The 22,402-nt window shown below is 41.4% G+C and overlaps 1 protein-coding gene across 4 annotated transcripts in view; it reads right to left on the bottom strand.

The window, feature by feature from the left end:
- FAM107B (family with sequence similarity 107 member B) overlaps positions 1–22,402 on the bottom strand; it is a 58,519-nt gene that overhangs the window by 5,801 nt on the left and 30,316 nt on the right. For 3 of the 4 annotated variants that reach the window (XR_015743727.1, XM_087933923.1, XM_026713104.2), the window contains exon 2: positions 2,602–2,776. Coding sequence is in view for 3 of the 4 variants with exons in the window: in XM_087933923.1 (XP_087790049.1) it covers positions 2,602–2,729 (128 nt within the window). In the remaining variant the exon portion in view is untranslated. Of the gene's footprint in view, positions 1–2,601; positions 2,777–10,582; positions 10,781–22,402 lie in introns of those variants that run through there. The other variant, XM_026713103.2, reaches the window with a different exon arrangement.

The following is a 22,402-nucleotide window of genomic DNA, read 5'->3' as shown; positions in this document are numbered from 1 at the left end:
TTAGGTCAGGACCGTGTATCTTACTGGAGTAGCTCCAGGATTAGCTCGCTAGATGGCGCGGGAGTGCAACATACAGCGATGGAATATCAGCAAATGCTTTTCCTGAATAGGGGACCATTCTTGGCCCTCTCAGCATTCCTTAGCGGTGATTAAAACAAATAAAACCATACAATTTTAACACTCTAGCCAGACCTCCAATCTACACGTATCACTGATTATTTTGACCCATGCTAATGAACTGTCACCCCACAAAATATGAAGTGGTTGTGCAGTCTAGGATGAACCATCCAGATGTTAGCAACAGGACCAGCCAATGAAGGTTGCCCATCATTGCAAATAGGGGATAAAAGGTCCCAGGATTATCTTCTTAAACATTCCAGCAGGTAGGACAGGTAGAGGAGAGGAAGACACGACTTTTCGAGCTCTCCTAGTTGGAAGCTTGTTCTGTGCAAGGCAGGGATCAATCCATTTTCAAGGGCAGGAAAGGCTGAAGGACAACTCAGAAGATGACTCAATTGGTGGCCACGGTGACAAGGAGGACGCTCCTGGGGTTTAAATTCGCTGAAGTTGAGAAACCCTGGTTTAAATTAGCGTTCAGCTCACACCGCACTATCGTTTATTTTTTAAAAAGATGAATTGCTGGGGTTGATACGCAGCTATGATAAGATATTTTTGGCAGGCACTAGAGGAAGCTGTCACCCTGGAGGGCAGAATTCAAATGCAGAATAAAAAGTGGGACTTGATTGCACAGAAATTAAATATTCACAGCTTGACATTGGAAGCTTTCAAGCAAGCAGATGGGTTTTTTTTTTTAAAAAAAAAAAAGTCTTGCCATTTCCAGCAATGAGAACCAGCAACCAAGCTAAAAGCTATAAATTCTCTGCACTGAATAAATACATCGAGTTGCTTCTAAGAAAAATTAAATTTTGTCCTGATCCAAGTACAGAAAGGTTTGCCTTTGATTTGCTCCCTTCACAAGAACAAGAGAAAAATAATGTTCGGTCTCTAATCCACAGTAAAAATGTTGTAATATCCACAATTAGATATTTTATAAACCAAGGAGAGTTCTTCAAAAGATCATGTTATTGATTTTTCTCACTATGTCATGGTTTTCCTTATCACGGTGGTCTTATTTACAGGGTTATTCTCTCCATGGAAAAGGGTAGTCAGATATTTTGGATGCTTCCACAGATGAAAACTTTATTGAAGATGAGCTTCACCTAACCCAAGTTCACACTATCCCCTCCTTGTGGGACTAAGTTATAAAAAGACAAGAGGGAAATGATGCAAATTTCTATTCTTTTCTTCCTCCCCTTGGAAAACCTATATTCTATTTTTATTCCAAGATTGCCTTTCTTAACATAAATGATAAAATCCTCACATTAAGCAGAAGAAGAAGAAGAAGAAGCCGTCTGACAGATTTTTAAGAAAATAAAGATTCACTGGCGCCTTAAAAACTAATGAGCTTCTTACAGCTTTGGGATGTAATTAATTATCCCATAAGATGAAGGTTACAATTAGATTTTGGTGAAGATGATTAATATTGTGGGTTTAAGGTTTGCTCGACTCTGGGATTGTAGTAAGAGTTTTAACAGCCTTAGATAGTCAAGTGACATTATTTTCTCTGTGGAAAATAATACAGTTAGTCCTTGACTTATGATCAAAATTTCGACTGGAACTTTTACCACTGAATAAGGCATTCAGCACGAGACCTTTTTCCTATGGTCATTAAGTGAATCATTTAAATCAACCATTAAGTAAGCAAGTCCAGCTTTCCCCCATGCATTTTAGCAATAGCCACAGCAATAACCTTAGACTTATATACCTCTTCATGGTGCTTTACAGCCCTCTCTAAAGTGATTTACAGAGTCAGCCTCTTGTCCCCAGCAATCTGAGAAGGAAGGAAGGGAAGGAAGGAAGGAAGGGAAGGAAAGGAAAGGAAAGGAAGGAAGGAAAGGAAAGGAAGGAAAGGAAAGGAAAGGAAAGGAAAGGAAAGGAAAGGAAAGGAAAGGAAAGGAAAGGAAAGGAAGAGCAAAGCCATAGCCCTTAGACTTATATACCACTTCACATGGCTTTGCAGCCCCTCTCTAAGTGGTTTACAGAGTCAGCCTGTTGCCCCCAACAATTTGGGTCCTCATTTTACCCACCTCTGAAGGATGGAAGGCTGAGTCAACCTTGAGTCTGGTGGGATTTGAACGGACAAATTGCAGGCAGCCGGCAGGCAGCAGAAGTAGCCTGCAATTACTGCACTCTAACCACTGCGCCACCGCGGCTCATGCTTGTGGGAAGTGGCTGAGAAGATTTCAAATGGCGACCACATGATTCGGGGACAGTGCAACCACTGTAAATACATGCCAAGCACCTGAATTTTGATCATAAGTGTACCGACCAGTTGTAAGTCACTTCTTTCAATGCGTCGTAACTTCCAATGGACACTGAATGAATGGTCATAAGTCAAGGACTAACTGTAAGCAAAAATCTACTTAACCGTGGATTGCAGCCCAGCCATTGGATAGTTGGATTAAGGGAGCGAGTCTAATAAGCAGACTCCTTATTCCTTATTAACTAAAAAGAAAAAGGATTTAGGTCTTTGCCTCTTACCTTTTCTGATTCATGCGGAGTTCTCGATGAAGATCTTGATGGTTCCGGGATGATTTTACAGGATTAATGAGTTTCTGAGGCTTAATTAGTTCAGGATTGTCTTCGTCTATGTAATCTGGTTCAGCCATGATAGTCCTTGGTAGCTGAGGTGACTCCCAGGTCTCACTTACGGGATCTAGAAGACACAGAAAGGGTTCTGGCTTTTAATAAATTAAGGAAATTATGGCCAACCTGTTTTGTTAAGCAAAGGAAAGGGCAGAAGGATTGCCTTCGCATAAGTAAAATCTTGAGCAAAAATAAAATCAGGTGGCCTTTTAGATTTGTAATCCCTTCACCCCATGAGCCGATCATTCGCCCTGAGAAAAGGCGGGCAAAGTTATTTCCACAGATTGAGGTCTTTGGTGCTTTCTGAGCTTGGGGATTTTAATGCAGACATTTCATTACCCAACTAAGTAACATCCTCAGTGCTAATACCTTGAAAGTGTCAAACTCCCCTTCCCTTCTAGCACTGATGACGTTCCCTAGTTGGGTCATGAAATGCCTGCAAGAAAACTACCAAATTCTGAATGCCCCAAGGACCCCACAGTCCTCCTCTTTTTCCTCCTCCTCCTCCTCTTCCTCCTCTCCGCAAACCCAACACCCTTCTAGCACTGATGACGTTCCCCAGTTGGGTCATGAAACATCTGTAAGAAAACCACCAAGGCCAGAGAGCAACAAGGAGCCCTCCCCCAATTCAAACCTGAGCTACAAATATTCTCTTCTAAAGACTGTTTTCTCTCTCTCCGTACATTTATTTATTTATTTGTCAATCGCTTGACAAGATAATAGGTATAAGTATATACATAGTTATGAATACATGAAATGGGTACATATAAGAAAAACAAAAGAAACAATAGGACAGGGACGGTAGGCACGTTGGTGCGCTTATGCACGCCCCCTACAGACCTCTTAGGAAAGGGGTGAGTTCAGTAGTAGACAGTCTAAGGTTAAAGTTTTGGGGGTTTGGGGAAGAAACTACAGAGTCAGGTAGAGGATTCCAGACATTGACCCCTCTGTGGCTGAAGTCGTATTTCCTGCAATCAAGTTTGATGCGGTTTACCTTGAGTTTGTATCTATTGTTTGCTCTTGTGTTGTTATGGTTGAAGCTGAAGTATTCATTGACAGGTAGGACATTGCAATATATGATTTTATATACTATACTTAGATCAGACAGAAGAGGGTGTAATTCAAGGTTTTCTAAGTCTGTTTTGTATTCTGATTTTTTTTGCCAATATGTAAGCCAGAGCATTTATTTGTTGAGATTTGAAGTTGCCATTTGTTTGACCATTCTGATACATAGTCAAGGTCTTTTTGGAGGGTAGCAGTATTGTCTGTGGTGTTGAACAGCTTTACATCATCAGCGAAGAGAACGCAGTTGCTCTTAATATGATCACAGAGGTCATTTATATAGAGTATGAAGAGAGTTGGTCCTAGAACACTGCCTTGGGGGAATTATTGTTAACCCTACAAGTGAAGCACTCACGACTTTGGGAGCGGGGAATGCTCACAGAAGGGGAGCAGTGAGCAATTCAGTAGCCGTTGTACCAACTCATTCGGAATCCGCCTCTCAAATTTTCTGCACAGAATCAACCCAGAGGGAATTGCAACTCCCAAATTCCTCCCAGGGCTATTGTTTACAAGGAACTAAGAGCAGCTTCTCTGAAGGGAAACGTTCCATCAAGCTGCCATTTTCAATCAATAACCATAGGAAATACGTCGCTTTTAATCCTTTTCATGTGCCGCTTCTCTGTCGTGTTGCTCTGGGCTCTCTCTGAAGACCCCACCCATGGCTGAGGGGTGTAGAGTTGGTCCCATAAACCCCTCTTTTCCTGCCTCTCCATTTCTTGCCTCAGTCAAAATGTCACAAACAGAGAACGTTACCTGTCTTCCCCAGGTAGAGAGGCAGCCGAAAGGAAGTTAACTAAGCATCGAGATGTATGCAAATGTAAAAATTTGCTTAAATTTGTTTCTACTTCCTATACAAGAACATTTCATTTTGGCAGACAATTCAGGGTTGTAGCACTCAGAACAATTTACTCTTCTGAGCAAAGGGATTCTACGCACATTTTAAACCAAGGTGGGATCTCATTTATGGCTATTTAGAGAACACGAAGACAAGTATCACTCCACTGCAATAATTACATTGGAAATAGAGATTTTTTCCCCCCATGAAAAGTAGCTTGGAGATCTTATTGGTTTATTAAAACATAAAGGAGAATATCCCAAGTAAAGCAATGTAGCAACAAGAACCTCGGTTACAAACATTTTAAAAAGTCTTCCTCATTTAAACTTGGTGCGGAGACAAATATTTTATTCTGAATTTGATCTTCTCAATCTGCAGGTGCTACTATGCTGAAACGTTGCTGCTAGATTGCCTCTCTCTCTCTACACACACACACACACACACACACACGGCCTACCATCAAAGAAATGAAAGAATGCGGAAGTTATGATTCCGTTATCACACAGCAAATAGCGAATTCTTTTTGAATGGCTGATAAATCATTTCCTTCTTCCCTTTAATATATATTTTTTTAAAAATTCAGTATCATCGGTTGATGTTAATAGTCTTTGTTCTGTTTAAAGAATGGAGCAGTGGCTTTGGTTTTCCACAGGTTCCTCTTCCGGGAACTTTCCAACAACTTTATTCATCCATTTGTTAGAACAAAGAATGAAAGAATAAATAAATAAATACAGGAGCTCTGTGGTGTTTCCAAATAATCAAGATTTGGCTAAACAATTTGGAGTTTAAGGGGCTGCCCCACAGAGGGGGAGGAAGGGGTCCAGCTATTTTCCAAGGCACCCAAAGGCCAGACAAGGAATAATGGATGGAAACTGAACAGGAAGAGATTCAACCTGGAAATAAGGAGGAATTTCCCGATAGGGAGAGTAATCAACCCATGGAACAGAAGTTGCCCTTGAAAGTTGTGGGAGCTTCAACACTTGAGACTTTCAAGAAGAGACTGGACTCTTGTCAGAAATGGTGTAGGGTCTCCTGCTTGGGCAGGGGGTTGGACTAGATGACCTACAAGGTCCCTTCCCAATCTGTTAATCTGAGTTAATTCAGCGGTGCTGGGAAAGAGCTCTGGACCAAAGGATCTCTCTTTGGCCTTCGTGAAATTAGGAGAAGATGCCTCCTCCAGCTTTGAGGAAAACACGTGAAATTTTTGACCCCACCGAGAAATCCAAGCATGCCAGATACGCATCGATTATGCGATCCCAAACTCGGTTAAAGTCAGCTTTGGTGGGACTACTATGACAGGCTAGGATACTGGGGCATCTCAGCTTGCTTACGAGTCAGTGAATTTTGAACATGGATCAATTTAGGAACCAGGAGAAACACGGCGTCTTAAGCTTAACCACCAGATACTTAAGACTCATTAAGATCAATATAGGTAGTCTTTGATGTACAAAAGTTCATTTCCTGATGGTTCAAAGTTACAAGGACACGGGAAAAAGTAACTTACGACTACGCTTCATGCTTACGACTGTTGCAGTATACCCATGGCCATATAATCAAAGTTTGCTTGGCAACCGACTCCTATTTACGATGGTTGCAGTGTCTCGGGGTCACCTTTTGCGACCTTCTGACAAACAAGGTCGATGGGGAAGCTAGATTCACTTAATGACCGGGTTACTCACTTAAACAACAGTGGCAAGAAAGATCGTAAAACGGAGCAAAGCTCACTCAACAAATGTTTCACTTAGTGCCATAAATTTGGAGCTCAACTGTGGTCGAGGCTGTACCTGTAACAGGTGAGTCAAGGCATTATAGAGGTGAAAAGCCCAAATGTTTAAAATTAAAAACGTTTGAAAGTCTCAGCACACATATAAGGCAAATCCTTTCCTTGGTTGGTGGTGATTCCAGAGACACAATATTTTGTCACTGTGTTCGGGGCATTTTTATTTTTTTTAAGGTTCGCAGTTAGGCAGGATTTTAGGGCTGCTGTCCATTTAAAAAACGACATCTGTCTATCTATTTTATGTTTTTCCAAACAAAAACCTTTGAAAGCACCAAAGTTAAGTTTGGTGCTGCCCTCTGGTGTAGCCTCTGTGCAAAAGCTTAAGAGAATCCTTTCCAGGAAGAGCACAAGCTACGCTAAAGTCATAAAACCCCGAGGAATATCTCGGAAGGCCTTCTTAACCCAACTGGGGCAAACCCATAAGGGAGACCCTCCTGTTAGAATTAAGAAACAGGTTGTCCCAAGGGTGCTTTGTCAGGGGGCAACTGGGTTCCTGGTTTTTCTTATTTACTAGGTTTTTAAATAAGTTATTATATTAATAAATAAGACAAACCTATTTAATAAGTTTTTCTTATTTACTAAGGCAGTATTGCTATCATTCTTCCACTGCTAGATTATGATGATACTTCCTAGTACCCATTTCTTCCCACTTATGACTATAAACGTACTGCTTGCATCTTTACAATTTATAGTGTTTTATTGGTTTTCTAGTATGATTTGATTGCTTATTAGTAACCTACGTCTATCACTAAGTGTTGCATCTTATGGTTCTTCGTGAATGTATTTAATTTTCCTTTACGTACACTGAGAGCATTTGCACCAAAGACAAATTCCTTGAGTGTCCAATCACACTTGGCTAAGAAAGAATTCAATTCAATTCTATTCTATTTTTTCTTATTCTATTCTACCCTACTCTATTCTACTCTGATTTCTATTCTACTCTGATTTCTATTCTACTCTACTCTACTCTACTCTACTCTACTCTACTCTACTCTACTCTATTCTTTCTCATTCTATTCTACTCTACTCTATTCTGCTCTGATTTCTATTCTATTCTATTCTATTCTATTCTATTCTGTTCTGTTCTGTTCTGTTCTGTTCTGTTCTACTCTACTCTACTCTACTCTATTCCAATTTTCTATTCTATTCTATTCTATTCTATTCTATTCTATTCTACTCTATTCTAATTTTCTATTCTATTCTATTCTGAACTGTTCTATTCTTTGAAGACGTTTCGCTTCTTCTCCAAGAAGCTTCTTCAGCTCTGACAGCTCTTCAGGTCGATCTCTTAACTATCTCTTATCTTTCTGCCTATCCCCTCTATCTCTCCATCTCTATCTCTCTCATTTCTTCCCCATTGATTTGGCTTCCCAGAAGCTCACAAAAGGAGATCACGTGATCCCTGGACACTGCAGCAGTCGTAAATTTGAGTCCATTGCCAAGTGTCCGAATTTAGATCACGTGACCGGGGGGATGGATGCTACCATTGTTGTAAGTGTGAAAAACTTTTTTCGGTGCTGTTGTTACTTTGGTCTCTAAACAGTTGTCAGTGGAGAGCCACCTGTAATTTCCTTACCAGATCCCTCAACACTTTTGACAAAGATCGAGCTTCTAATGTACTGGAAAAAATTCTTAAACATTCCAGGAGATATTCAGAGAAGTATCTGCCTTCAAAGTAACCCACACTGAACCGTATTTCACAGCTGAACAGGAAATGTTTTATGACATTTTGTAGTATGTGATAAAATGTTTATTATGATCATGTTTACGCCATAAAATGTTTTATAACGTTTGCCAAATCATCTATCGTAGGGAGAAGCAATCCTAGCTTTGATAATTTCAACTGGTCCCAGCAGCAACTAAAAATTAAGATAATAATCATCTCCATATAAACGGTTTTGCTCTTTTAATGAGATTTAAAGCTCATAAAAGCTTGAAAATGTTTTGGCCCTCAAGAATCAGAATTAAACCAACATATCATACCAGTTGCAATGAGAGTCGAAACCAGAACTCCTTCTAAGACTGCTGGAAGACTAATTGGCTGATCTCCTATTAGAAGTCAATAATTTCAGCATCTCTTAAAATCACCAGGTTGGGCTATAGATAAATTGTAAAATATACCCCAAACCAAATAGCCTACAGCATACATGAATGAGAGAAGGCTTCGGCGTGGAAAATGAGAAACGCACAACCTCAAATTACTATAATTTGGAAATAAACTTGACAAGTTAATTTACACGAATGCTGCTCAAAAAAACAAAAGTTCATTAATATACCATTGAAAATTTAATCTGTTACAAACAGAGTCCAAATTATCTGTGGGTGACAGACGACTTCAGCATTTCAAAGACTGAAAATTGCAGAAATCTAGCTAGGGGATGGTTCCCGAAAGTTATAAAACTCTACCAAGTAGCCCTCAACACATTATAACACCCAATCCAATTATGACAACAATTATGATAATAAAGAGGCTATGGTTTTAGCTCCCCTTCTGCCAGTCATAAGGATATTTTAGTCACATGCTGTCATTCAGTGGAGGAGGACTTGGGGCCAGGGAAAAGCAAAAGCAAAACAGGATTAGAATTCTATATGGATTTAATGAGTTGGAGGCTGAATTTCTGCAACACAACATCAACCACCATCACAATCATTTAAGCCTGAGCCTGCCATGTGCTACAGCTGCCAAAACAGCCAACGCAATCCTGGGCAGCATCAACAGAGGGATAGAAATAAGACCACAGGAAGTGTTAATACCAATTTATAAGGCCTTGGTGAGGCCACACTTGGAACATTGCATCCAGTTATGGTCGCCATGATGTAAAAAAGATGTTGAGACTCTGGAAAGAGTGCAGAGAAGAGCAATAAAGAGGATTAGGGGGACTGGAGGGTGAAACATATAAAGGATGGCTGCTGGAATTGGGTATGTCTAGTTTAATGAAAAGGATTATGGGTGACATGATAGCAATCTTCCAATATTTGAGGGGCTGCCACAAAGAAGAGAGGGGGTCAGGCTATTCTCCAAAGTACCTGAAGGCAGGACAAGAAGCAATAGATGGAAACTAATCAAGGAGAGAAGCAACCTGGAAATGAGAAATTGACTGAATTTTCCTTGAAGTAGAAGTCCAGCACACCTAGAACAGAACGGAATAGAATGGAATAGAGTAGAACTCTTCATTGGCCAAGTGTGATTGGACACCCAAGGAATTTGTCTTTGGTGCAAATGCTCTTGGTGTACATAAAGAAAAAATAAAATACATTCATTAAGAATCAGAAGACACCAGTTTGGACAAAACTTTTATATCCAACACCAAATTGTCTTTGCTTTTTAAATCCCACCCTGAACAAACAGCCTGCTTTATAGATTTTTATCAAAGTACTTACTATAAGTCATGGTTTATTTTCTTAAAATCAAAAATAAGTCATTAAATGTGTCGTCGTTATTATTATTATTATTATTATTATTATTATTATTTCACTGAATTTGCTCCTATCATTTGGAAAACACGTAGCTTCGCCGGCTCCTCTTTAAAAACCTGCCCGCAGTTTCCTTCCCAAAACTCCAAATGAAAGGAAACCAGATACATTTTGCCCCCCGTGAGCTCATTAATAGCGGGATTCATAATATGTATTATGAACATCAAAGCTGGCTGGCAGAGAAGCGGGTGGGTTTTGCTTGGTTGCGTAAGTAAAATCAGCCCAGGAGGAACTAGCTAGGGAACAGTAAACTTCTGGTGAGCATCTCAGATTAAATTATGGTGTCCAAACCCTGATAGGATTTAGTAGCTAGAAGTAGTACAGGAAATAGAAAATTCAAATGGAAACAAATATGAAGCACCATGACCTAATCTCTGAAGTTCTGAAGTTATAGTTCTGAAACTCAAACATTCAGTAGAGCACATATGTTTCCACGCTAAAAATTGTTTTCTCTAACATATTTTCAAAAAGCAAACGTTATTTCCTTTTAAAGTGTAATAACCACATCAAACATTTATCATCTTGATTTTTTTCTTCGTAGCACCATCCTGTTTCCAAAACATAAGATCAACCCAAGTAAATACATCTGTAAATGCAGTATGCAGTACCGGATCAAACAGCTCGAATCATCTCCACTGCTATTATAAAAACTACAAGAGAATTCAGGGATCGCAGCCTGAGGTCTTAAAACCTGGTTTGATCTTGCAAGCTCGGATGCTACAAACCTGTCTGCTTTTTCCGAGGTCCCGAGGAAGCCGTCTTCAGAGTTAGACGTGGCTGGTTTCTCTCTCTCTCTCTCTCTCTCTCTCGAGATAAATGGTGCTTGATCCAGATGTAAAATTCTGCAACCCTTCCCTAGCACTTGAAGTACGAAAGAACAGTCTGGGAATCAGGATGCCATCGTCCAAAGACTAGTGAAAAGCGTGGCCAAAGAGGGATGAAGTGTATCCCGTTCTGGATGTAGAAGTCCAAGGACAGGGTGGGGTTGACCTTACTAGCAAGATAAGTCTCTTGGCAAAGGACCAAGTTCCCCTTTTGCCTGTAAATACAGGGTGTGTGTGTGGGTGGGGGGGGGAACGGCTCACTGGGGATTTCTTAAACTTTGTGGTTTGTACACACAGAATGGTTCGTAAGCCCTAGGTTTCCTCACTTCTTGGCTCATACGTTGCATTACAAATGATTTTGCATCCTCTTGTTCTGTTTCCATTTCATGTTTTAAACACATTTCTGTCCCACAGATAAATGCTTGATCAGAAACTCCATTGTCTTCTTATTCCGTTTTAAGCATGCCATGAGCTCGTTATTGTTGGGTCCAAAGGAATCCCAGTGGATTCCTTTGGACCCAACAAGTAAATTGTATTTTTGCAACCTCCCTGTAACTTGACCATTCTAAACACCAGGTTCAAATAATCCAGACGCTCTATAATCTTTATTGATGGACCAAAATCTGATTTGTATAGGAACATATTTGCTTCTGGGTTACAATCCTTAACGGCCTTATCAACGGAAGGGGGACAAGTATAATGAGCAAGAGAGAGAGTATTTCTAATTCCCTCAGACTTTTATGAACCACTTGCTTGTAAAAATTTCTTTACTCCGCTTATTAGGAAGAATTTTTCCCCTGGACCATAATCAGAGGATACTCAGCTGATTATGGGAAGAGGTTTTATAGGTTGGCAGCTTTCCAACATCCACGACTAAAGCGCGCTGCAAAAGAGTTTCCCACCACTGTGTCCTGTGTGTCTCAGAGTCCAGGCTTGTCCCTTCCCGAGCGACGGTGCCAACCCTTATTGCTGCTCTCTGAATAGCCCAGTGGGTGTCCCTGTCATTCTCATCCTACTCCAGGGAATAAATCACCACTGTAATCCTCCTTAATGTGCAGACGGGTCCAAAGCAGGCCGAAGCCGAAGCCAACAAGGCTTGGAAATCTCTTCCAATTTAGAAGCATTCGGGTTTAGGTCATAGTTATGCCCCTCACATTTTCTTCAGGCTGGGATGCTGTTACCCTACCCAGCTGTGGGAAACGGCCCCAAAGATTTCCATATTTCATCTTCCTCATTTGGGACATTGCATAGTGTCCCAAAAATGTGTCAGGAGGCTTCGATTCCATGGCAACAGCCACCCAGAGGACTTTTTGGGCACCAAGAGGTCCCACTCGGCTTTGGCCACCTTTTGGACTGAAATTCAGAAGGGTTTCATAGCACTGTGTGTGCTTATCCATGTGCACAAAGACACGGGAGAGGACAGACAGACAGACAGAGTCAGAGGGAAAGACAAATAGACAAAAACGGAGACAGAGATAAATAGTTAAGAGATATAATGAGAGAGAGAGAGAGAGAGAAGAGATAGTTAAGGGAGAGACAGATATAGATGTATGTATGTATATGTATGTAAATGTAAAACAGAAATGGCTGTGAAAGTCTGATTCACAGACGAACACAATACAGAAGCCTGACGATGGCAGATGAGATTCTGCCAAAACGTTGCTACAACTAGGCTTTTCACAGCCGTTTCTGTTTTAAATTTGGGGCTAGCCTACTGCTGTGTCAGAATGCCTTTTTCTTCATCCTGATTGGTTGGGAGTCTTGGTCTGTGTTTATTGGTCTTGGAGTTTGCTGTGTTCTGCTTGATTGGTGTTTTTAATATCTTCTGTCTGTTTTGTGGCTCTTTTTGTGTCTTGATTGGCTGGCAACATTGTGTTCCTGTATTGGAGGCTTTTAGTGCGGCTTGGCTCTGAGTAAATGGACGGCTATCATTTGCTAGGAAGCTAGGTTTCATCTGGGTGCCTGGTTGGGGTGTGTTTGAGCTGGAGGTATCAGGGGGGATCTGTCTGTGCCCAGGTGTTTGCCTGGCTTGTGGTGTGGAGATTTTTTTGTTTGTGAGTGCAGGCTTCCAAATGATTGACAGTCTGATGGAATCATCTCTTCTATTCATGCTTTCAGGTCTTTTTTCAATCTCTATGGCTTCTCTGATAATAAGAGACACAGAGAGACAGAGAGAGACAAGAGGCAGAGAGAGACAGACAGACAGAGACAGAGATAGCCAGAGAGATTGTTTAGAGACAGAGATAGAAATAGAGATGGATAGACAGAGAGATAACAGATTGTTAAGAGATAGACAGATATAAAGATATATAGATAGATATATAGATATATAGAGAGAGAGAGATAAGAGATGGAAAGATGGAGAGAGAGGGAGAGGTAGATGAGATATTAAGAAAAAGAGGGAGGGAGAGACAGATGGAGAGATGGAGAGATAGAAATGAAGACAGACAGACACAGTCCATGCCAACATTGTACATTCTGGAGGAATGTCAAGTTCTTGATTCATACAAAGGAGACCTCAGAAGGTCCTCTGTATCACCACAATGCAGTCCAAAGCATGATGAGGAAATAATGAGCCCTTCCATCTGAATAAGAAAGCCTCTTCATCGCTCACTTGTTCCACCATGGCCGTCCAAGCTAAGTACAATGAGAGCCACGAGGCCGAGGGCATAAAGGACTTAATATTTCTCCTTTTCAGCCCGTCTTTTATTTTACATGCAACAGCCACACTACCAGCTGATGTCCGTCTCCTCCTGCACGCTTGCAATTTTTCTGTGTCCCCGTCAACAGAGCTTTTAAAGAAGTAGCTTACAACAGGAGTTACATAAATGGCCAGGCTTACACAAAAATGCCAGCAGGCGAAGGGAAAGAAAGAAAGAAGGAAAAAACTCCCGATAAAATCCTGCTAAAACACCAGACCCAGCAATCTGTTTACAGATTAACTTTCCAGAAAAATCCTCAATATTTTCCATGAGTATCTTCCCAGCTGGTACTTGAAGGTATAAATAGTCTGCTATAAACGAAGGAATTCAAATTCATGCTGGGAAGTTAGTTATATTTCTAGCAGCATATTCTCCTTCTAATAAAAATCTGGAGATGTTGGTGGGGGGAATATAATGGCCCAATGAGAAGTATGGGAGGCATAATCTAAGTGTAGCTATCAGTCTTGCAATATTGGAGGGGCTGCCACAAAGATGGGGGGGTCAACTTATTCTCCAAAGCCCCTGAGGGCAGGACAAGAAGCAACAGTTGGAAACTAATCAAGGAGAGAAGCAACCTGGAATTAAGGAGAAACTTTCTAACAGCGAGGACAAGTAACCAGGGGAACTGCTTGCCACCAGAAATTATGGGAGCTCCAGCACTGGAGGTCTTCAAGAAGAGATTAGACAGCCATTTGTCTGAAGTGGTGTAGGGTTTCCTGCCTAAGCAGGGGGTTGGACTAGAAGACCTCCAAGGTCCCTTCCAACTCTGTTATTCTATTAAAAACCAGCAACTGCACTGTAGAGATTATTGTAAGAACTCTCAATAAAGAACTCATGCGGTGTCCCTTAAGATAAGAGATAAACTCATAACAAAATTATTTCTCTCCCATATTAGTGGATTACTTTTTACCAGTATCACTGGATTGGGAAGGAAACTCTGTCTCAGCTCAGCTTGGTCTTGCGTGGAGATTATGGGGGTCAAGAGGAGAACCAAAACGTAAGGAGAAATCAAGAATCAATTTTGAAGCCGTTGGCAGAGCGTGCAAAATAATGAAAAGGGCCCTGCAATGATTTATCCCGGGGGAATTACTTGTTCTGTTTGTAACTGGGTTGAATATTCCGTGCATCTTAAAAGAGTGAGGATACCCTACTCTGCACATTCCTGGTGGTTAGGTAAGAACTCTATAAGGATTTAGTTTTGACTTTTTTAAAAAAAAATCACATTTCCTGAATTATGTTCTTCTGGTACAGCGAGATTTTCTTTTTGAGAAAAACACTTCAGGGCACTGAGCTGCTCTAAAATAGTCAAAAAATTACCTTTTTATTTTGCTGAGATTCTACGTGGTGAAAGACAACCCCAAACTTCTCCCTATGAAGCTTGGATTACTTTCACCTCTTTCCTTGAAAACATTCTGTAGCTTTGGGTTTTATAGTCAGTAAAACTACTGCCAACAGTATCTTTCAGATCCCTAAAGCTAGCAGCAAGGAAAACATTTATCAGAAAGCTCGTAAACTTCTGAGCGCTCTTTATTTCCCAATATCCTTGTGGATCAACATCAGATTTTTCATTCTGTCTTTACAGATTCCAGGATATATATATATATATTAACAGAGGAATTGGTGAGGCTTCGGAAACAAAAGAGGTTGAACCCACTGCTGTTGACAGCTTGAAAAACTATTTCTGGGAGCAACATTTGAAGCACAGCCTTATTAATTCTGGAAAATGGATCCTGCCACACTAATAATACGTTTTGGGGATTTGTTATAAACTCCAGAAAGAAATGGCTGCAGAGAGATTAAAGCAGGGATGATTAAAAAAAACACATTTAGCCAGAATTTCTTGGCCAAGGGGGATTCCAGAGGTTTGAAAGCCAACTCTTTCAACATCTGGAATACCCTGAAAGTGAACCTCTGCAAAGAGGGGAATCGCTGGGAGGTATGGATTTCATTTAGAAATTCATCAAGGGAGATTTTGGAAAAGCCAGCTTTCTCCTCAAAGAAATTAATTTTGGTTTAAAAAAAAGAGCAACACTCAAGAAGGAAGTGTTCCTATCGCTGATTAAACCTTCAATCAAACATCAGCCAGGAGGAAACTGGATTCACATTTGTGCCCATGCTGCAACATGTCATAAGTGTGAAAAACGGTCATCAATTGCTTTTTTCAGAGCCATTGTAACTCTGAACCATTACTGAGCCAACTGTTGTAAGTTGAGGACTTCCTGTGGAGTTTAAAATTTCCTCAAGTTTTGCTGAGTGCACAGATGTGTTTATTTTGTCTTTTCAACCCCGGGTTATGATGGCTTCCTTTTTACTGCCTTCTTAGGTGTCCTTTTGTTGTTGTTTTGCTTTTCAATTTTCCAGTCTGGTTTGCGAAACCTTTTTACCCCAAAGGCAAGCTGGATTATAAATAAATCACACTCATGCCTAGCAGATCAGGGCAATCCATCTCAATATAACCCAGGATGATTAAGAGCTTACTTGGAACAGAGGTGTCTTTGTGGCTTGACCCAACACCCAAAAGTAAGCAGGCTCTGATAGATCCCCCAAGCCAGGTCACTCTCGTTAGCACCTAGCAGGAGACCAGGTGAGCCTATCGGGGCAAAAAGCCAGCAGGAATCCAGTAGCACCTTTTTCCAGGCAACACCTTCTACCCAAGGGCAGAAATCTTCACCAGCTACACAGCTCCCTTCGTTACATAAAGTGGGTTTTATCCCGTTGACTTTTTGCCAGCATAAAGCCTTGGAATGATCTTCAAGATCGACATTCCAAGTTTAAATATTTATACTCCGATTTAAGTATCCATTCCTTGTTATGCCAGATCCCTCCTGGCTTGGCCAGGAAAATATAACATGCCTCGAAGTAAAAGAGAAGGAAGGAGGAAGCATCCGTGGGAATAACTGTGTGGAAGGAATCTTCACGTACACCTTGATTTTCGACCTCAATTGAATCTAGAATTTCCCATCGCTGAGCAGGTCAATTGTTCACTGAATCTCTGCAGTTGTTAACTTAGTCCTATGGTCGTTAAGTGAGTCGGCCTTCCCCTAGACTGGCCATGCTCAGTTCCTGCAACCGTTCTTTGTATGTTTCAGTCTCCAGGTCTTTGCTCTTCTCTGCATTTTTTCCAAAGTCTCAATATCTTTTTTTCGGTAATGTGGTGACCAAAATTGGACGCGGTATTCCAGGTGTAGCCTTACTAAAGTTTTATAAGGTGGTACTAATACTTCTCGTGGTCTTGATTCCATCCCTCTGTTAATGCAGCCCAGGATTGCATTGGCTTTTGGGGGCAGGTGCCGCACAGGGCTGGTCGTATTTAAGGGATTGTCTACTACAACTACCACTACAATTGTCTACTTCCAAGATCCCTCTTGCAGCTACTGCCCTTAAGCCAAGTATCTGGTCAAAGAAATCTGAATTATGCATGAGCATTACTTCAAAGTGGGGTCTAAAAGCAGAGCCAGATATCCGCTCTCCAGATTTCATATGGTTTGGAAGATGTACAATATTGCAACGCTCAAGGCAAATCGCCCAGGTTGGTCTGGCGAGGGAGGCAGACAATCCCTTCAATAATACATAGAGGAAACTGTGTGGTTAGTATTTATGGATGTGCTGTTACCCAGAGAAGCAGTCGGGAAGAAAGAAAACGCACAAAAGAATTACGAAGCCAGCTCGCATTTCTCGGGCCAATGGATCACCCATGTTTGGCCTTGTTAAGTAGAAAGCAGCATCTCAGGAGAAAGTCAGTGAAGAAGCAGGCCACAGCATGACTGGCAGTGATGCCTCTGACCATGTTCCTCTACCCCAGAGCCATTCATTCATTCACTCACTCAGTCATACACTCAGTCATTTCGTCAAACAAAAATTTCCAATCCGAACCAACAAAATGCGTAAACTAAAACATGACAGGAGCAATAAGCACATTCCAGACTTTGACAATTCCGTTACAAAAATACAACTTTTTTTTACAATCCAACATTACATTTCAAGCAGCGGTCTGCACACGTTACATTATGATTAAAACTAAAAAAAAGTCATTTACAGCTAAGACACTATGACTTCTCTGCCAGCTGCACAGACTGCCAAAGACAAGGTCACACGCATTCCAGAAACTCAAGTTCCAGCTGCCTCCTCACTGTACCAAACGAGAAAACCGTGCAAGACGTCAGAGCCGGTTCACACCTCCACCGTGTTCAATGAAACCTTGGCGTGGAAGGCGCTGGTTCATAACCTCTGCATCTCCAGACATCTACTTGGGAGTTATATTTCAGTTATTTTAGTAACTAAGTCATTAACGTAAGTTATTGAACCCATAGCATACCAATAGCTGAATAAGAAAAGGAGAGTGGATTTTCCAGTATCTCAAGGGCTGCCCCAGAGAAGAGGGAGTCAAGCTATTCTCCAAAGCACCCGAGGGCAGGACAAGAAGCAACGGGTGGAAACTCATCAAGGAGAGAAGCAACCTAAAACTAAGGAGAAATTTCCTGACAGTTAGAACAGTTAATCGGTGGAACAACCTGCCTCCAGAAGTTGTAAATGCTCCAACACTGGAAGTCTTTAAGAAGAAATTGGATAACCATTTGTCTGAAGTTGGTGCAGGGTTTCCTGCCTAAGCAGGGGGTTGGACTAGAAGACCTCCAGGGTCCCTTCCCACTCTGTTATTCTATTCTAAGAAGAATTAAGAAGGAACGTTCTTTCTCCCAGGAAGGGAAAAAGCAGATCTGAGCAAAACTGAAGTGCTACAAGACTTTTGACTGGTGCAATGCTATACATAGGTACTTAAATGAGGAACCAAGTTGGTGAAAGTTGCAAAATATATTCCTTCCTTCCTTCCTGCATTTAGCTGACTTCAAAAGCAGATCAAACCACCTTTCTCAGTTAGGTGGAGGTGTATCTTTTCAGATAGGACACTGCAGTAAGTCGGCCTTTCTTAATTTCTAAAGGTGACATTGGAGACACTGTTTAAATATGTGGAAAGTGTAGATCCTATTAAGGTCCCCCAGAATTAATCTATGGTTGAGTGTGATTAATAGATTAAGGACTACATTCCTTAAGGACTGTCCACAGTCGTGAAAGAGCGGATCTGTCCATCTTCATGAGCTTAAAATGGCAGAAAAAAAAGATCTTTCTCATCCTAACCCTTGTCCCATTAAGCTGGTTTGAGTTTTATCAGCAAACCTGGTGTGAGGATACCACACCAAGCTACAAAAATCCCCAAGGACCTGGGATAGGCACATCTGGATGTTTGATAGTGTTACAGGGATCGCCGCAGGATGGAAGCTGTTCCAAGTGAAGCTGCCTTCTGTAATTGACTGATGGCAAATGTGCCAATTCCACGGAAGGTGTTCAAGTGGTGCTTCCCATGGCGCCTCTTACTATTGGTACTACTCTTGCTTGCCTTTGCCATAGTCATTCTATTTCTATTTGTAAGTCTCTGTATTTGTTGTTGTTGTTATTATTGTTGTTGTTGTTGTTATTTATTGGCAGGCTATGTCCTACTATCTCACACATCGTGCTCTTTTCCTTCACACTGTATATGTACTTGTAATTAGTTAAACCTTTAAAAAAAAAAAAAGCTCTGAGTTCCAGTAAAGAAAATAATCAGACTGAACTTTTCCCAGTTCCACCCAAATTGTGATTTAGAGGTTAATCCCACACAGAGCAGAAGGTTCTGAGCCAGGAAGTGGCCCCTTCAGAAACAACAAAATCATATTTCTTCAAAACAAGACAACTCCGGAACAACCTTTAGACCCGGAGATTTATCAGTGGATCTTTTATGCTTTGTTCAAAACAGAATAAAAACAAACCTGAAAGATAGGCGTGAGCCCATGCAAGGCTACTTGGAGTCAGATAATCAGAGTTGGAAGGGACCTTGTAGGTCATCTAGCCCAACCCCTGCCCAAGCAGGAGACCCTACACCATTTCTGACAGGTGGCAGTCCAGCCTCTTCTCAAAAGCCTCCAGGGATGAAGCTCCCACAACTTCTGAAGGCAGCTTCTGTTCCATGGGTTGATTGTTCTCACTGTCAAGTAAATTTCTCCTTATTTCCAGGTTGAATCTCTCCTGGTTCAGTTTCCATCCATTATTCCTTCTCTGGCCTTCGGGGGCTTTATGAAAAAAAGGACATTCTTTCTAACTGTTGCTTTTCCGCTGACAGGGAACTAAAGCATCCAGAGCAAACTAGTGCAAATGCAACGAACAGAATTTCCCTTTACAAGTTTAGCATTTTTGGATTCCTCTTCTCCAGTTAAAATCTACTTTCAGTTTTATTTTTTTATTTTTTTGCAGGAAGCAGGCTAAAAAAGTTACAAAACCACAGGCAAAGAAAACTCTACCGAACAGTATTGAAGTTACCTTCAAGATATTTCTGAGACTATCTGTCCCATAATATGGGATAAATTCATTCCAGAAAATGGTTATCAAACGTAACTCCACAGAAAGTAGGACTTTTGACAAATCAGATGCAAATCCAGCACCCAAAATATAGTAAAAGCTTAGCTTTGCAAAACAGTTCTGCTTTAGCTATACCAGGCAGCTATTTCAAGCCTATTACATATTTGGTAGGGAATCTCTGCCCTATCATTAGAGGCCGAGAGTGTCCAAAATTATGACCATACGTGGGAAATATTTCCATATCTATCACAATATAGAACAAAAATGTCTCTAAATAGAAGGCATAGACCAAGTTCGAGGTACCAGACCTTCAAGGAAAATGTCAAAATGTTTTCAAAAGCAGAGATGAAATAACGAAGCTAACTTTTGCAGTGGGGTGGGAGGCCTGCAATTTATCTTAGGGCAAAGCCTCAAACTTTTCACCGAGTTTAGAAATGGTGGAACATGTACAGAAATATACAGAAATGATGAGATGACCCCCACACGGTTGTGATCAACCATCCAAGGTGACCTCACCACCAGGAGACCCTCACACGGCGTGACCAATTGGTGATGTGATCAAATTACACATAAGACCTCTAAAAGCAGAAGAAAACTGAAATGACGATGCTTCAACCCAAGCTCAGCTGATGACGTTACCTAGGCTGGCGATGAAACGTTCGTAAATTAAACAACAAGCTCAGAAAACCAACCAACAAACCAACCACAACATTATTAGAGAGATGTATCAGGATCCCAGCAATCGCCTTAATTAAATCATGATCCTCGAGCCAAACTTCAAAAAACTTCAAAGGATTTATTAAAGGCGACATACTGGCACTGCCCTGTATGAAGCCAACTCCGGTGTACGTCATTCTCAGGACCCTGTGACCCCGTTTCCCCCCTCCCCCCTGGGTGTGTCATAAATCAGATTCTCCAATTGAGCACCTTCACAGGCTGGGTGTCATCAATCACATTCTCCAATTATGTTCTGGGTGTCATCAATCACGTTCTCCAATTAAATATATTCCTGAGCAAAAGCTCTGGTAGTTTAGTTACAGTCTTTTAAAGATAAGAGTTGGAATGTACTTTCGCTTTCACACTGCTGCACTCGTTCTTCCAGATCTCCTGGTCCCTGTTTGTCCCCCGTTTGTCCGATTCCGCTGCCGTCTGCACTGGCCGCCAGTGAACCACAACAGAATCCTCTCCAAAAGGATTTTGCTCCTATCACAGCAAACGCTTCGAAAGATGGATGGAAGATTGCCAAGAATGGTAACAAGCTGAAAACATCAGTTGCTGAACCCAACAGCAACACAAATTCCTGGCCTCCCTCATTACAGGCAGTCCTCAGCCTATAACAGTCCATTTCGTGACCATTTGAAGTTACAGCGGCACTGAAAAAAGGTGACTTATGACCACCTTTCAAGCTTATGACCGTTGCCGCATCCCCATGGTCACATGATTTATATCCAGGCTGTCAGGATTCCGGCAGTTACCCCATTTAAATCATGAGTCTTGAGCCAAACTTCCAAAACTTCAAAGGATTTATTGGGCGTTAACATGCCGGCACTGCCTGGATGTAGCCGACTCTGAGACACATCATTCCTTGTCATCCTTGACCCTGGTTTCCCTCCACCCCCTGGGAGTATCCTAATTCATATTCTCCAACGGGACACCTCCATAGCCCAGAGTCATCAATCAGGCTCTCCAGTTAGAATTTTGCAGGGCAGAAACTTCGGTCACCTAGTTACTATCTTTGAAAACATTTATGGAATGCAGTATCAATTTCCAAGCTGCCGCACTGCTCTTTCTAATCCCTTTCCCCGCTTCCCTTTTTGTTGTCAACTCTCAAAAGACCCTGGAAATATTTTATGAGTTGACACAGATGCTTGGCAACTGACTCATATTTATGACGGTTGCAGTGCCCCCCCGGGGTCACGTGATCAGATTTTATGACCCTCTGATAAGCAAAATTAACGGGGAACTTCACAACTGTGTTACTAACTCAACAACTGCAATTATTCCCTTAACAATCGTGGGAAGCAAAGTCATAAAATGAGGCACAATTCAGCTAACAACTGGCTTGCTTAGCAACTGAAATTTTGGGGCTCAATTGTTGACGTAAATCGAGGACTACCTGTGTAAGAAACACAGAGTTGGGTTATATTCACAAATGTATTATTATAAAAATAAACACACCCATAAGTGGAACCCATACCTGGATGGATTCAAGGCACAGAGAGGTGAAACTTGCTTCTCCTGAATACCTTAAAAGTATTGTGGTGACTTTTGAATGTGGGCTGCCAACCACTCTTTGCGCAATGACCTGTTGTTATTTTACACACACCTTCATAGTTGTCACTAATCCAAGAAGGGGTGGGGAATGTGGCCGGCCTCCTCTGAAGAGATCTTCCTCCCTCCAATCTACTTATTCGAGCTCAGTAAAAAATAGTGGTTCCTCTGAACTTTAGCCATTACAATCCGGAAATGTGAGGAAAGATCAGGCCTCTGTACATATTTCTCCAAGGTGTGGCAATTCTCACTTATCTGCCTCGCTGGTTGACTTCTTCCAACATTTCCTTTTCTAGACGGGAGAAAACATTTCCCTACTGAGGAAAACAACCACCTCAGTGCAGCAGTTTGCCAAATATAT

Source organism: Pseudonaja textilis, chromosome 5 (assembly GCF_049901715.1).
Source record: "Pseudonaja textilis isolate UNSWEBS1 chromosome 5, rPseTex1.2, whole genome shotgun sequence".
Classification (NCBI taxonomy): Eukaryota; Metazoa; Chordata; class Lepidosauria; order Squamata; family Elapidae; genus Pseudonaja; species Pseudonaja textilis.
Note: the sequence above shows the minus strand (reverse complement) of the source record. Positions and strands in the feature narration are given on the sequence as shown.